A 15770-nucleotide genomic window follows, 5' to 3' on the forward strand; every position below is an offset into this window, starting at 1 on the left:
GGCGGGCACTAGAGGTTAAAGTTGTCTGCTAGAACCAACCAGCTATGAGCGTCTGACGTATTTAGCGCGATGTTGCGTCTTCTTTTTTTATGCCAAGCACGTGGCGAACGAGTCGTTACTTCTTTGTATTATACGAGGGGGATCCAGGAAATAACGACCGTTCGCGCATACCCGCCGCGCAGCTGACTCCCCTTCCTTGTTTGAAGGTCAACTGGCTTCCTTAACATGTGTTCTCATAATGTTGTGAGTACTGGTTGCAACAAGTCGCCATTGTGCATTTTGTGTTACTTCAAAATGAACGACGTGATTGATAATCCCGCCGACTGTGAGGTGAGGAGTGTGATTCGATTTTTGAATGCACGACATTTGAAACCTGCAGAAATTTACCGGCAATTGAAAGAAGTGTATGGTGATACTGTAATGAATGAAAGAAATGTGAGAAAATGGTGCGAAATGTTCAACAATGGGCGAACAAATGTCCACGATGAAACTCGACCCGGACGCCCATCACTCATCACAGAAGACCTGAAGACTAAAGTGAATGACAGAATCTTGCAAGACAGGCGCACATCACTCGACGAATTGCATATTGCCTTTCCTGACATTTCTCGTTCTTTGCTTGGTGAAATTGTGTCGCAACATCTTGGCTACCACAAAATCTGTGCACGATGGGTTCCACGGCAACTGAGTGACCAACACAAAACTCAGAGAATGGCCTCAGCATTGACATTCTTGATGCGATATCACACAGATGGAGACGCCTTTCTTGATCAAATTGTGACTGGTGATGAGACCTGGGTGTCTCACAACACCCCAGAGACCAAGTGCTAATCACGTCAGTGGCATCATCCCTCATCACCCAAGAAACCGAGAAAATTCAAACAGACTCTCTCAACACAAAAAGTCATGGCTACTGTCTTTTGGGATCGCAAACGTGTTCTTTTGCTGGATTCGATGCCAAAAGGCACTACGATCAATGCAAATCGTTATTGTGAGACTTTACGAAAACTACGGCGAGCCATCCAAAACAAGAGGCGAGGAATGCTTTCGAGAGGAGTTGTGCTTCTTCACGACAACTCCCGTCCGCACACTGCTGCTTCAACTCGAGAATTGATGGATCAATTCGGTTGGGAAATATTTGATCATCCGCCCTATAGTCCAGACCTTGCTCCTAGCGATTTTCACCTTTTCACTAAGCTGAAAGACTTTCTGGGTGGTACGCGTTTTGGAAGTGATGAAGAGTTGAAGAAGACAGTGAACACCTGGCTTAATGAACTGGCGGCAGAGGAGTATAACACGGGAATTCTAAAGCTAGTGAACAGATACGACAAATGTTTAAATGTAGGTGGTGATTATGTAGAGAAGTAAAGGAAGCTTCAGTTATGTAAGACTTTGTTTTTTCAAATAAATATATTTTTTTAATTATTACAACAAAACGGTCGTTATTTCCTGGATCCCCCTCGTAGTACAGGCAAAGTAGTTGTGTTTTTTTGTGCTCCAGCGATTTACGGTGCCTGTAGACCTTATTATTGATATACTGTAATATGGCCAGTGGTCGTCAGAATCAAAGAAGGAACAAATCGGCTCTTTTAAGAGCTAAAGTCATGAATTTATATACAGATTGAGTGAATATTTTGAGAAGGAGCGAGACAATGGAGAACCTCTTCTTCCTGTTACGAAAGTGGTAGATAGAATTTGTGAAGCTTTGAAGGTGAGAAAAACAGCCGTTAAAAGTGTGGCGTCTTTCCACTTGAGTATGAACAGATTCTAAGGAAAGTAGAGTCTATTTCATTTGATACGCTTTCATTATAAAGATATTCCCATAGTATGTGGTAATATAAAGTAAGCCTATATATAATTTACATACGTATTCGCATTAGTTTTTATTCTGTTATAATTATTTAGCTGTGTACATTAACGAAAGATGCGATCTACGTTTGTGTAAAATGATTTACATACACGTTCGCATTAGTTTTTATTCTGTTATAATTATTTAGCTGTGTACATTAAATAAAGATGCGATCTACGTTTGTGTAAAATGATTTACATACGCGTTTTTTATTGTTATAATTATTTAGCTGTGTACATTAACGAAAGATGCGAACTACGTTTGTGTAAAATGATTTACATACGCGTTTTTATTGTTATAATTATTTAGCTGTGTACATTAACGAAAGATGCGATCTACGTTTGTGTAAAATGATTTACATACGCGTTTTTATTGTTATAATTATTTAGCTGTGTACATTAACGAAAGATGCGATCTATGTTTGTGAAAAATGATTTACATACGTGTTCGCATTAGTTTTTATTCTGTTATAATTGTTTAGCTGTGTAGGCCTGCATTAACGAAAGATGCGATCTACGTTCGTGTAAAACTGTAAAATGATTTACATACGCGTTCGCATTAGTTTTTTTTTGTGATCTACGCTAGCTGTGTACATTAACGAAGGATGTGATCTAAGTTATATGTAAAATGATTTATAGGCAAGCTTGCGTGTTCGAATTAGTTTTTATTCCGCGCCACAAAATCGGCCGGCGAGCGCGTGACAGTTTTCATTCTGTCTATACTCTATACGTATCGGCAACACTGTCTCCCTCGGTCATGAGAAACGTCAGGGCCGGAGAACGACCGGCTGTACTGTAAGTGGAGGACTCGGGGTGGAATGCGCTCTCTCAAGATTTACGGAACTAAGAAGAAACCGGGTGCGAATAGTTGACAAACGAAGTTTAACGTGAGAGGGGAACCAGCAACTGTTAAAAAAGTAGACTAATAATCACACAGCAACACGCGTGGTATAACACATTGAAGTAGAAGCAAATACTTTTGTAGGCCTTCAGAATTATGAAGGTAATATTTTACAGCAGTCATAATTGGGGAAGGTTTAAAGGCTAGAATATAAGATCGGAGTTCTAAGTAAGATAATGTGTTAAGCCTGGACGCTTCTTTGTAGCCGATATGATTATGATAAAAAATTCAGCTTTTGTTGATAAATGAGAATAGTGTACTCGGCAGCAGTATTAAATTTGAATAATTTAGAGAATAATTAACCCATTCTGATTTTCTGATTGATATTAAGAAATTGCACTTTGTATCAGGGCCTCAAGTCCGCTGACTTGCGCTATGTTTTGTTGAAATAGTGCCTTGAGTCGTTATATGTACTGCAGCCTGTAAATAAATTATTACTTATATGAAAAACATTTATTTTCTCCTAGGATGTCTCAATGTAACTTACGATCCTGATGACTTCGCTTTCACTGTGGTACTCACATATAACGACAGAGTGCTCTACAAGAACTTATTATCAGGTAAGATATCATTTTCATTCTAGCTGCCGCTTGTGAATAATGGATTTAAGTAGATACCTTCAGACACAGCCACAACCACAGAATAGTCGCGCTGCAGACGCTCTGAGTGGTTGGCTTCGCCGCTGGTAGCGGCCACTAAAAGTAACGCTTCTCGTCGCGATACATAGAATTAAATGGTAGGTTTCACAAGGGGCTACAGTCAGGCCACTATTTTAGTGGTGCGTTCGTGGCGCTGCTAACGGACGACTGTTGGGCCACCAATTCCCTACACCTACACCTTCACGACAGTATACAGGCTATGTTACGACAGAATAATACAGAATGACGATGATGATGATGATGATGATGATCATAATAATAATAATAATAATAATAATAATAATAATAATAATAATAATAATAAAGTAACCATAGACTAGATAACTAAATAGCTGGACTAGTGCAAATTATGGATATAGGACTATTATTGATATAGTAAAATCTCCTTCATTTCACTTTAAAATAAAATAACGCATCTAAAATATTGTAAATAAATCAACTAAGAGATAAAGAAATTAGCTGATCTCAGTTTCGAACCTGGATTCAATTAGTCTACACCACCACAGCCTTCGTCTTTACCATTACGCTATAGACACCTATTTGTAGTATATTGGTTGAATTATGTGCTTAGAATGCCCATTATATTTCATTTTGAATTCTTAAATAATAAGCAAAAATATATTTTGTACCATATCGTCCCTCATTTGCGTAATTTTAAATTAATATTTTTTATCGTCCTGATGTAAATTATCAAACAAGGTATGGAATAGTCCTCGATTCAGTCTCTCCAAAACTAATGGATGAACTCAGACTCTTCTTCTATTTTTACGTCTATTCTTTCTCCGTATGAGCAAAGTTGCCAAAAGTATCTCCCTCTACATCGATGTTTATTGGAAGACTGAAAAATTCTATACAACAATTTAGTACATTAAGCAATACCACTAATTCGCGTTCGCAGCGCCACTGACGCGCGTTCGAAGCGCTACTAACGCGCGCTCACAACACCAACACGCCACTAAAGTGGCCTCGTCTGAAGGGACCCTTAAACTACTGAACCATGAAACATGAGACTTAAATACATCATTACTGATATATATATATATATATATATATATATATATATATATATATATATAATAGACATTTCACTTATCGACTCTTTTAAAACAGCCAACCATCGTGACAACGAATAGTCCCAGCATGGCATATTCCGGTAATTTATATTTTTATTTGATATTCTACTGTTTAGACATTCCAATAGATATAATCTACATTAATAAATATATCTGATTGAGGTTCTGGCTGATATGTACTGTATACTTAACGGCAAAAAAAAAAAAAATGGGCCGACTCTTGGTCGATAGAAATGTTAAGTTCTATCCCGCGGTTCACTCGTGTAAACGCACTGCACTTCAAAGCATTGCTGTGATGTCTCTTCATTAAAAGTCATCCGTTTACAATGTAGTCAACCTTATGAGCTGTGTGTGGCCCAGTGGTAAGATGTCTGATATTCGTGCCAGAGGTTGTGAGTTCGCTTTCCAGTACGATATAATTATTATTTTTTTAAATTTAATTTTTAATTAATTTATTAGTTTAAATGTGAAATGGCATTTGTTCACAAACTTCGTTATGCCTTCCTTGTAAAAATATTATTGGCCATCACTTGTGGGCTATTAATAGGCGAGACCTGGCCTGTATAAAAAATAGGTACCTGTTTCACACTCTAATAAATACCAAACATAAATAAATAATTAAATAAACAAAAAACAAACAATTTGTTAATATATCAACAAAAAAGACCTGTGTTGGGGACTAGTATCTCGTTCACAAACCACCTACGTCAACAACTGACCTCATTCTGCACGGCATGGAGTCCACAAGATTATAGAACAGGCCTAAATTCATGGCCACCTCTTCCCACGCATCTAGAACTCTGTCCAACAATTCGTCAGCTGTTCGAACGGGTGGTTGTTCTGCCCAATTAGAGCGTAATATCTATTTGACTGCAGCCCACAAATTTTCAATCGAATTCATATCTGGTGATTTTGGAGGCCAGTCGACCAGATCGACATCAGGCTTCCTCGTAAACCATCTCTGAATCCGGTTGGTGGTGTGTACCGGGTGATTATCCTGCTGGGAGAAAAGTGTTCCTTCTGGATATCGTTCTCGGGCGGAAGGGAACATTACATTTGCCAAAATAAGTTCGTAGACTTGTGCTGTAAACCGACCGTGGATGCGTTCCAGAAGCCCTGCCCCATCGTATGACATCCACCCCTAAAACGCAACGCTTACGTGACCCGACCTGTTAAGTCGTCTCACGAAGCGGTCATCGTTTCGGTAGCCATCCATACGATAAACTTGGGCAGGACCATCGTTGCTACTGGAGACAATTACCTCGTCGGAGAAAATGACATTTCTTCAATCGAAGTCCTGTCGGAGAGTAGCATACGCTAGATGGTGCACGGCATCATCTATCGTCAAATGTTCTCTCCTCACAGCTCAACGACACCGTATGCCACCTCTCTAAAACGTATCGACACTGTGTGTGGGGAACCTGGAAAATTTGACGCCATCTTGATTTGAGAGGCAGTTCTAAAGGAATGGTCCTCAACTTCTCTCATTAACATGGGGTCCTCTTCCCTTGTAGAGATGCGCGGTCGACCAGGAATGGTATGATTCACAACTTCACCATTCGCGATAAACAATTTAGCCCACCTCCTTAGCAGTTGACAATGGGACTCCAATCTCTCTGGCCGTCATCGACGCAGAATAACTTACGCGGATCAGGGCAATCACTTGTTGACGGAGTTGTTGTCTCTGTGCCATATTCAAGCGTAATGACGAGACAGAACATTTTATTAACAGGCAAGTATTGCTTGGAAGAGAGTGAAGTTTATTATATGTTAGAGTTTGGGCATATTCTAAGAAATGTCGCCAGATAAATATAGCTTTGCGAGACATATATGATAGCAAATTTGTAATTAAAAAAGAAGAAGATGGTAGGATATTCGAAACTTTAACTGCTATTATTAACTCGTTCAATAGACCAATGCGTAAACACTTACGCTACTGAAACTGTTAATGTTGTTTCGGCATAATACGTGGTTTTTCTGCTCATATTCGCTTCGGTTGATTTTGTATTTATCAATTTTATTATTATTTCACTCTTCAAAGGTTCTGATGTATCTAGAATCAACCATACATTCGATTTTATAACATATTTTAGACTCTTGAACAAAATACAGCAAATTTAAATGGTTTAATTATGTGTTACCTGGTGAACTACGGCTTTGACGAGACGAGCAAGCGCAATGTTTTTGTCTCTGGAAGTTAGAAATTGTCGGCGGCCAATTATTTTTGCCGTTAAGTACATCTCAGGCAGTACATCTCACTTGACGGTATGTGTAAAAGGAAGAATATTGTTTGTATGCATTTGAAGTCTGACTAGTATAGGCCCTAATATGTAGCTAGTCGGTGATGTATGCAATGGAAGGGGAAAGGAACTGGCCACCCTACCCCATTATCTCCTAGTTGCTTCATAAGTGATGCATTCTTGGTGTTGCTTGTGAGAGTCAGACTTGTCTTCGGACAGTTGACTAAACAACAAAAATAAATATATAAACTGAATTATGAGAGCCATGCTACGTTGCGATAAAGTGGATATTAAATACTGTAACATTAAATACTGTAGTTTGTCATCCCTACTTAAATCTAAGGATGTGATGACTTGCCTCTCGTCAGCCAGTTGCAACGTTACAGTGACACTCGGTATTGCCGCAATGAAACTCTAGGATATCGTTGTGGCACGCTCCGAAGAAATATTTAAATTTGATATCTTTCACCCTAAAACCGCAGCAGTATTGTAGTTTTATTATTATTAAACATTAAAATAGTAAATTTACGAACAAATCTGATATTTTCATTTTCCAGTCTTGTGTTCTTCTTCGAACATTTTTCTGGTGTACTAGAACTTGGTTAGTTAGCATCGATGGAATTGATAATAGCGAGATTGTATTTGGCGCAATCAGGTTGAGAATTCGCCATATCATTATTTGAAATTCGCATTTCAGTTGAGAAAACCTCGGAAAATTCCTAAGCAGATAAACAGGCCAAGCGGGATTCAAACCACGCCTGAGCGCAGCTCCAGATCAACTGGCAAACGCGCTACCTTCTGAGCTACGTCGATGGCATCTTCGAATTTATGCAACTAAAGGTATGGTCACACGTCGCTACTTTTGCTGCGCAACTTTTGTACTGCAGTTGGAAAAGTTGCGTGTCGTGTTCACACGTAAGCTGAAAATAGCGCGCTGTACAGCTGTCAAAAAAAAAAAAGTGGCCGCACTCGTGAACAGCGAATATTTTCATAGTCCACTTCGGGTCGCGGCGATGTTACACGATGCATGTGCTTGTACAAGCAGTTCCGGAACTATGAAAGTGTTCCACATCTGCGCCTCGTAGACCAGCGGTAGAGTGCTTGTTTAATGATTCAAAGGTCGTGGGTTCGGGCCTTCTTCAAGTTTCCATTTTATTTTTTAATCGTTCTTTAGCGATGTAAATGATATTCAAATTATCATTTATATCCAGTTATCGTTCTTTATGGATATCAAGTTATTTATATTTTGTTATCGTTCTTTAGAGATATGAATAAAATTCAAGTCATCATTTGTATTCTGTTATCGTATTATAACGATATGAATAATAATTATTATTGTATCTCCAATGGGGGTTAGCCCTATTTTACATATGTATGTTAGGGCTATAGTTTTATACACAAAAAAAGATAAGCATAAAGAGAAATGGAAAAGAAAATTAAATTAGCTTACGCGATGTAAACAAAACATAAACAATCCGTAAATTAGGCATTGCGATTGCAAAACAAATATCAGGTATCAATTTGAAACTACAAAAACATTAACAACACACATACGTAACACTTCTATAACACAAATATGCAGCTTTCCGTACCATACATCATAAATTAATACACAATAGTCACACAAACACAATCAAACTACAATTACGACATTGCGACGACATCAAGCATCCCATAACTGACTCACATACATAACAAATCAAGCATCCGTTACAACACATAGGGTAAACATTGGTAATTTCGTGGCAATGGTTATTTCATGATACTTCTTCTTTGCTCTTTTGTGAACTAACCAATGGTGTTACGAGATCCAAATTTCCGCCAAGGGATTGCATATGTTGTCCAGTTTCCAGAAACATACAGCTAAGCTTTGTGTGACTATTGTAGTTGCTTCAGTGAGCTTTTATGTTTGGAGAGAGCAAGTTTGCGTCGACTTCTCAGGCATACAAATTTTGTGGATGTTTGTAATTACATTACAGGCTTATTACTAAAGGTAAGCACATGATATTTGGTACAAAGATTTATTGTATCTTCATGAAATTTTAGGAAATGTTTTTGGAATTTTAGATACATCTGTAGTCGCCATATAGGCTTAGCTTTACTGATAGAAATCTTAGCTGTTTGAGGCGAAATTTTGTTGAGCATTAAGTGTTACAATTTTTAAAATAGTATAAAATGTATTACAATAGGAATTTTATAAATCTGAAGACAAGATGTGATAACAAAAAAGAAAACGGAGACGCAGTGGGTTCAGTGTAGCTTCTGTTTGATTTCTTATCATGCTAAGTGTCAATGATAAGTGCTAGATGACTTACTTGCAAGAATTGTGACAGAAGATGGAACATGGCTCCACCATTTTGGACCGGAGACAGAGGTAGACAATGGAGTGGCATCATGCAAATTCACCAAAGAAATAGAAATTCAAAAGTACACCTTCGGCAGGAAACGTTATGGCTACTGTGTTTTTCGATTCAGAAGGACTCTTGCTTGTGGACATCATGCTACACGGAACCACCATTAATTCTGACGGGTATGTTGCAACTCTCAAGAAACTTCAAGTTCGACTGAGTCGTGTTCGACGACATCGGGAGAAGCAGGATGTTCTGCTATTGCACGACAACGCACAGCCATATGTCAGTCACAAGACCACAGACCACATCAGAAAATTCGGATGGATAACACTGAAAAAGCCGCCTTACAGTCCTGAACTGGCACCGTGCGATTACCATCTCTTTGGTAAACTGAAGGATCCCTTCGCGGAACGAGGTTAGAAGATGACTCCCTTGTGCACGCTGCTAAAGAGTGGCTCAGACGTGTTGGTCCAGACTTTTACCGTGATGGTCTACAGGCCCTCGTTCCTAGGTTACGTAAGGCAGTTGAAAGGGACAGGGATTATGTGGAAAAGTGACATTTGTTCCTTAAGGATGCATCTACATTCTGTGAAAATAGCAAAGCTGTAGGATAAAAATATAATTTTTAAACAAATGTTATGCATTACTTTTGGAGTTACCCTAGCAATATAGGCTATAGTAAGGTCCGTAATAAAAATCTTCACACTTTCAGGGCAAAGAAGATCCCTTTTCAAATTCAATTTATACTTTGATTTCATTCTTATTATGTGTTGATATGTATTTCTATGTTTTCTTGCTATGAATATTAGAGGGAATTACTATGTTTGAAGTCTTGTAACAATAAATGAGAAATCCATTTGACTTTAATGAATTTTTCCACAATTCTTCTATCTCTCACGAATTATCAATGCAATATCACGAAATTACCAAGGTTATCACGAAATAACCAACCTTTCAGCTTAAGTTGTAAAAGTGGTTTTTGGCACATATTCAAGAACGTATCCAATCTTTTATGTCTCCAGATTTGTACAGCGAGTTATCGTCTTTTAGATGAAAAAATCGGAATAAGGATATATTTACACATTTGCATTTTAATTGATTAAAGTTCTCGTTAACACTTTGTTAAAAACATAAAATTTACTCTGTCACACGTTAAACGTGTTAAAATTGTTAAAAAGGTATTTACCTTCGACAGACGGCCCGTTTCGACGCTATTTGTCGTCGTCTTCAGTGTCTCTTGAGTGGTTGAGACAAATAGCGTCGAAACGGGCCGTCTGTCGAAGGTAAATACCTTTTTAACAATTTTAACACTTTTAACGTGTGACAGAGTAAATTTTATGTTTGCATTTTAAATTATTTTTCATGAAATTATCACGAAATTACCAATGTTTACCCTACACTTCAACATAGTAACCACACTTTTAAAAGTTACAAATTTGGCTCCAAGAAGAATAAATAGGACACTGTTACTAATTACTATTCTTCTACAATTTCTTAAATACATCTGTAATAAATCTGTGAAATTCCGACATGAATAATATTCACGTTTTTTATATTGTTATCGTTCTTTAGCGATTTAAATAATATTCAAGTTATCATTTATATTCTGTTTTCCTTCATTAGCATTATAAAACAATATTCAAGTTATTTATATTGTTATTGTTCTTTCGCAATATATTAATTAAACAAACCGATATTTATCATTTATATTCTGTTATCGTTCTTTAGTGATACTGTATAAATAATATTCAAGTTATTTATATTGTAATCGTTCTTTAGCGATATAAATAACATAAATTTAATATTAGGTTTGGAAAAATCCAGTTGAATAATACTGGTATTAGTTTTTCTTTTTGTATTATTACATTTTACTATCTTGAACCACAATAAAATGAAAAGGAGTAACGAGGAATTGAACCTAAGACGTTGACATCTAAATTCCGACGTTCGTCCGCTGAGCTACGAGAGCAAAAGTGTGGAAACATTTTCGGAAAAATTGGCCCAATCACACTCTAAGATTTTCTGATGATTCGTAGAAGCTAGTCCAGGATGCAGGGGGCAAAGGCTAATTGAGATTTCCCGGTCTCTGACCGGGTCAAACATCCTGATAGAATTAATATTTAACCCTTGCCGTGACTTTCGGTGAAGTCCGGAGGGCCCAATTAGTCAAATTCACTCTCCTCATCTCCACGCTTGGGCCCCCTGGAATTTAATAAGATGCGAAAGAGATAGTGGTGTGCGGAAAGCAACGGGATGTTACCGCATTTAGGCCTATCCTTCCCAAGAAAACTGCAAGCATGAACAAAGGAAGCTTTTAATAGAAGAAGAAGGATCTTCTGCGGACCTCTGGAAAAAGAACTAAGGAAGAGACTAGTGAACTGCTTTGTGTGGAGTGTGGCATTGTGTGGGGAAAGAACATGGACATTACGACGAAATGAAGAGAAACAAATTGAAGCATGTGGATGTGGAAAAGAACGGTGCGTGTGAAGTGGACAGACAGAATAAGAAATAAAATTGTGTTTGAAAAAGTGAGTGAAGAAAGAATGATGCTGAAACTGATTAGAAAGAGAAAAAGGAATTGGTTGGGTCTCTGGTTGAAAAGAATAATAGACGACATTAGGATATGTGGATCATATGCGGAGACTAAGAGGAAGGGAGAAAATAGGAAAGATTGGAGATTGCTGGGTTTGCAATGAAAGACCTGCCCATTGCCAGAACATTTATGTGTGTATGTTCAGAATGCCTGGAATATCGTGTCTAAGAACAGTCGCTATTTGCAAAGACTAGTCAATTCCATGCCCACTCGACTGCAAGATGATCGAGATAAGAGGAAGATAGACTAAATATTGAATTGTGGCTTTTTATTTTGTTTTTGAACGCTTAATTGTTTGAATGTTTTAAGGCCGACGCCAGTAAATTTGTCATGTTTATGCCACGAAAGATATTTTTATTGAGAATAAAATCTTTTTTCTTTCCATTTGCAGCCATAATATCATAATGATAATGATAAAGTCATGGCATAATATATTAATGAACCTGATGTTAATTACTAAAAAAGGAGCCATTATGTATAGTTTGTCTCTCTCAAAAACAGAACAAAAAAGGACATAAAAAGCACGAGGTTGTAGTCGAACGCAGGACCTCATGAATAAGAGTCCTGAACGCTACCATTATGCTATCGAATAACACACAGTATACTTCAATTATAACTGTAGATATCAGGCAACGTGGTCCAACAACATGTAACATCGCCTGTCTCCGAATTGAAGCGAAGATACCCGAAGGGAACTTTGTTTCAAGAGAGCGGCCACTTTTTCTTTTGACAGCTGTACATTACTTTTCGTGCTGCGGAACCCGAGCGCTGCAAAAGTTGCAACTAGAGGTTACGAGTCTGTTGACACACAAGGCAGCTGCAGTCTATATATAGCTGCAGGTTTCCATCTCCATGTTGACTCTTCAATATACATTTTGTGGTTATGTTCGCATTATTATGAAACTCACCGATAGCTTACTTATCTATTATTTGCTTTAATGTCCTAACTAGTATTCAGGAATTTGCATTATTTTACTATAAAGCTATTAAAATCGCTTATATACCTAAATGAAAACCAACAGCATATTCACGTAATCAATGTTGGCAACCCTCCTGTTTGAAACTACGCTAAGGAAAAAAAAAATGAATTATATCGTCAGGAAATATGCTCAGACTGTGTTGTACATTTAGTAACTGTTACAAATCATTTATTTTCATCACATTAACATTAAAATATATCCAAACAATAAAAGTATCATTGACACATTTCAGTGGCAACACTGGTCGCAACCGCAGCAAAAGTTTCAACAAAACCGATATCAAAAATGCTGCGGCTGCAACCCTGAGAACCCTGTTCACACGTCGCTACTTATAAGCTGCGCGCAGCATGAAAAAGTAGGGGCAGCAGGGTCGACAGCCGCTACTTTTCGGTTGCACCGTTGTTCACATGTCGCAGTACGAAAATTGCGCAGTTTTTTGTACTGCAGCGCTGCAAAAGTAGCGACACGTGACCGTACCTTAACTTAGGCCTAATAATGAAACGTCACACTAAAATAAACGAAGTAACTAAAAGAAAACTAACTTACTTCTATGTCTGACAATCATATTGAAGTAACTGTACCTGCAAAATACATTGAGTGCGTCTACAGTTGCGCTCAAGCCTCCTGACGTTTGCAGGTGTGTCCGCTTATCGGCGATAGCCAATGGGGGCAGTGCTGCGTTGCAACATATGGGCACGCAGACTCGTCGATTGGAAAGTCTCAAAATCAAATAACAAGTGCGCTCGGAAAATTGATACGTTGTAGGGACCCTGCACGTATATATGATGAATGTTTCATGTTTTCTGGACACACAGGAACAAAAATCACATTTCTACCCCTATTGGTTCCAATTGTATGGATTAACACAGTAAAACTCCAAGGGACCGTGTGTAAACCGCGTATTAACCGGGATCGCGTATTAGGCGGGTGTACTAGTTTTGACTTATTTACAGTATCTATTAGCATTTTTATTTATTGAAATACATGATTCATGAAAGATAATACCGTTACAGTATTACTCCATTATGTAATTACTGTACTGTAGGTCAAAGACATTTACAATATGTACTGTACTTAATTTTTTTCGAAAAAAGTCATTTATAGTTGTTTGCCGTGTGCGTGTTCTCCAAGTTCTGTTTACCACACTTCACTTTCTGCACTTATATCCTCCCGACGCCGCAGCTGCAGTGATTGAGTCGCGATTTTTTATTATCGTCCTTAATGTCGATGATGGCATTCCTCATTAATTAGAGAGTTGATTCTGATTAAGAGTACTGTTTCCACCGTACTTTCGTAAGATTTCCAATTTTTCCGACACAGAAAGCGTATAACACTCATTGTAATCGCACTCACAGGCACTTCAATACACTAAAAAGACAACAAACTGACCAGCAAAAAGTTCCATTCAATGGCCAAAATGTTTCATTGCCGTTTCAATATATTGATGAAAATTACATCGAAAATATTCCACAAAAATAACGTAATATGCGGGACATGAGCGCAACAAACGGAGTATTTTATAAAGGCGTTATACTCTATATGAAATGTACAGGCATATACGAGTAATAACCCCTATTTTTGCAAGAATATGCTTTGACAACAAGGACATAATGCTATTTTGTGTCATGTCAATTCATTTGTACAGAAAGTTACTATTTCAAATGAAGCCTATCATTCAATTTATTTTATCATACTGCGCTTTTGTGTTATTCGACAACTTTATCATTCTAATACAAGTAAAACTTTTACAAAAACTTATATAAACTCAGCGAGTATGATAATTTACGTCTGACTCAACTAATTTTTCTGTATTTTGTGACTTTCAAATTAATTCGATGCACTCTGTTTATTTATTATTATTATTATTATTATTATTATTATTATTATTATTATTATTGCTGAGAAGCCTTCTGCATCTCCCTATCAAACTAATCTCAGGTAAAGGGTCGCGCTCCACAGTTTTAAAACTACTGCCGCTGAGAGAGACGGAGAGAGTAGTTGTGACAACGTCGCGCTCTAATATTACTGGCGCTCGCGAAATTTCAGGAGGTTTGAGCGCGACTGTAGGGACAATAACTGCTGAGCAATAGCTGTTCTCACAGAGCATGCCAACAATATCTTTTTCGATATTTTGAATACTGAAAACGAGTACTGAGACAATATTAAAGCCTTGAAGTCGCGTTTCTGCATGATCACGATTTATTTTTCCTATGCTACGTATAATGGAAAACAAAATGAGTTTGATATGTTTCTCAGAATAAAGATACCAATTATAGGGTATTTCAAAGAATCAGGATTAGAAATTTGCATTTTGAAATTTTCCTATAGGAGAATATTTACTTAATTTGTACGTGTTTCCATTGATTCCAGGAAAGAATCCAGAGCCTGTATGTGTATCTGTCCCTCGAGTGCCAAACATAAAACTATGCGCAGTCTTCAGCAATGTCTACTTCGCTGGTAGAAACGTGCATATGTGTATAGATATGAAAGGTCAATGGGCTGGCACCACATTGTTCAAAGTTTCGTTTGACTGCATCCGAATTGGTGCTAATGGTGTTGCAGTAGTGAAGCCTGAAGATGGTGGTGGTCTTCCACTGGGCACCTTCACAACAGATGATGACGATGACTATGATGACGTGGATGAAGATATTGTGTGACATCTCACTTCCACAATGCTTCCATTTCCAAGTCATTAATTTGATCCATGTATTTAGATTACAGATGTGCAGTGACGAACGTGTACCATATGAATAAAATTTGTGTCTGACCGTAATTGTACAAATTCATTCCTTTCTACTTCACATCCTTTATGGAAACGAAATCAAGTAGCTAAAATGTCTCCCAGTAAACCGAAATACATATACTTTGTAATGTAAGTTTATAATATCAATAATAAATTATATTGGTTGGGTCACTGGCTGAGAAGAAACTGCCTACTGAAGGATGCGCTAGAAGGAATGGTGAACGGGAGAAGAGTTCGGGGCAGAAGAAAATATCAGATGATAGACGAAATTAAGATATGTGGATCATATGGGGAGACAAAGAGAAAGGCAGAAAATAGAAAAGACTGGAGAATGCTGGGTTTGCAGTGAAAGACCTGCCCTTGGGCAGAAGACTATGAATGA

General features: G+C 37.7%; 1 protein-coding gene across 2 annotated transcripts in view; it reads left to right on the plus strand.

Annotated features, from left to right (window-relative positions):
* Positions 1–15418, plus strand: part of LOC138691292 (uncharacterized) — a 56009-nt gene extending 40591 nt beyond the window's left edge. For both annotated transcript variants that reach the window (XM_069813129.1, XM_069813130.1), the window contains exons 4-5: positions 3217–3309; positions 15016–15418. In XM_069813129.1, coding sequence (XP_069669230.1) covers positions 3217–3309; positions 15016–15302 — 380 coding nt within the window. In that variant the 3' untranslated portion in view covers positions 15303–15418. The remainder of the gene's footprint in view (positions 1–3216; positions 3310–15015) is intronic.
* Positions 15419–15770: the final 352 nt, after the last annotated feature.

This window comes from Periplaneta americana, chromosome 16 (genome assembly GCF_040183065.1).
Source record: "Periplaneta americana isolate PAMFEO1 chromosome 16, P.americana_PAMFEO1_priV1, whole genome shotgun sequence".
Classification (NCBI taxonomy): Eukaryota; Metazoa; Arthropoda; class Insecta; order Blattodea; family Blattidae; genus Periplaneta; species Periplaneta americana.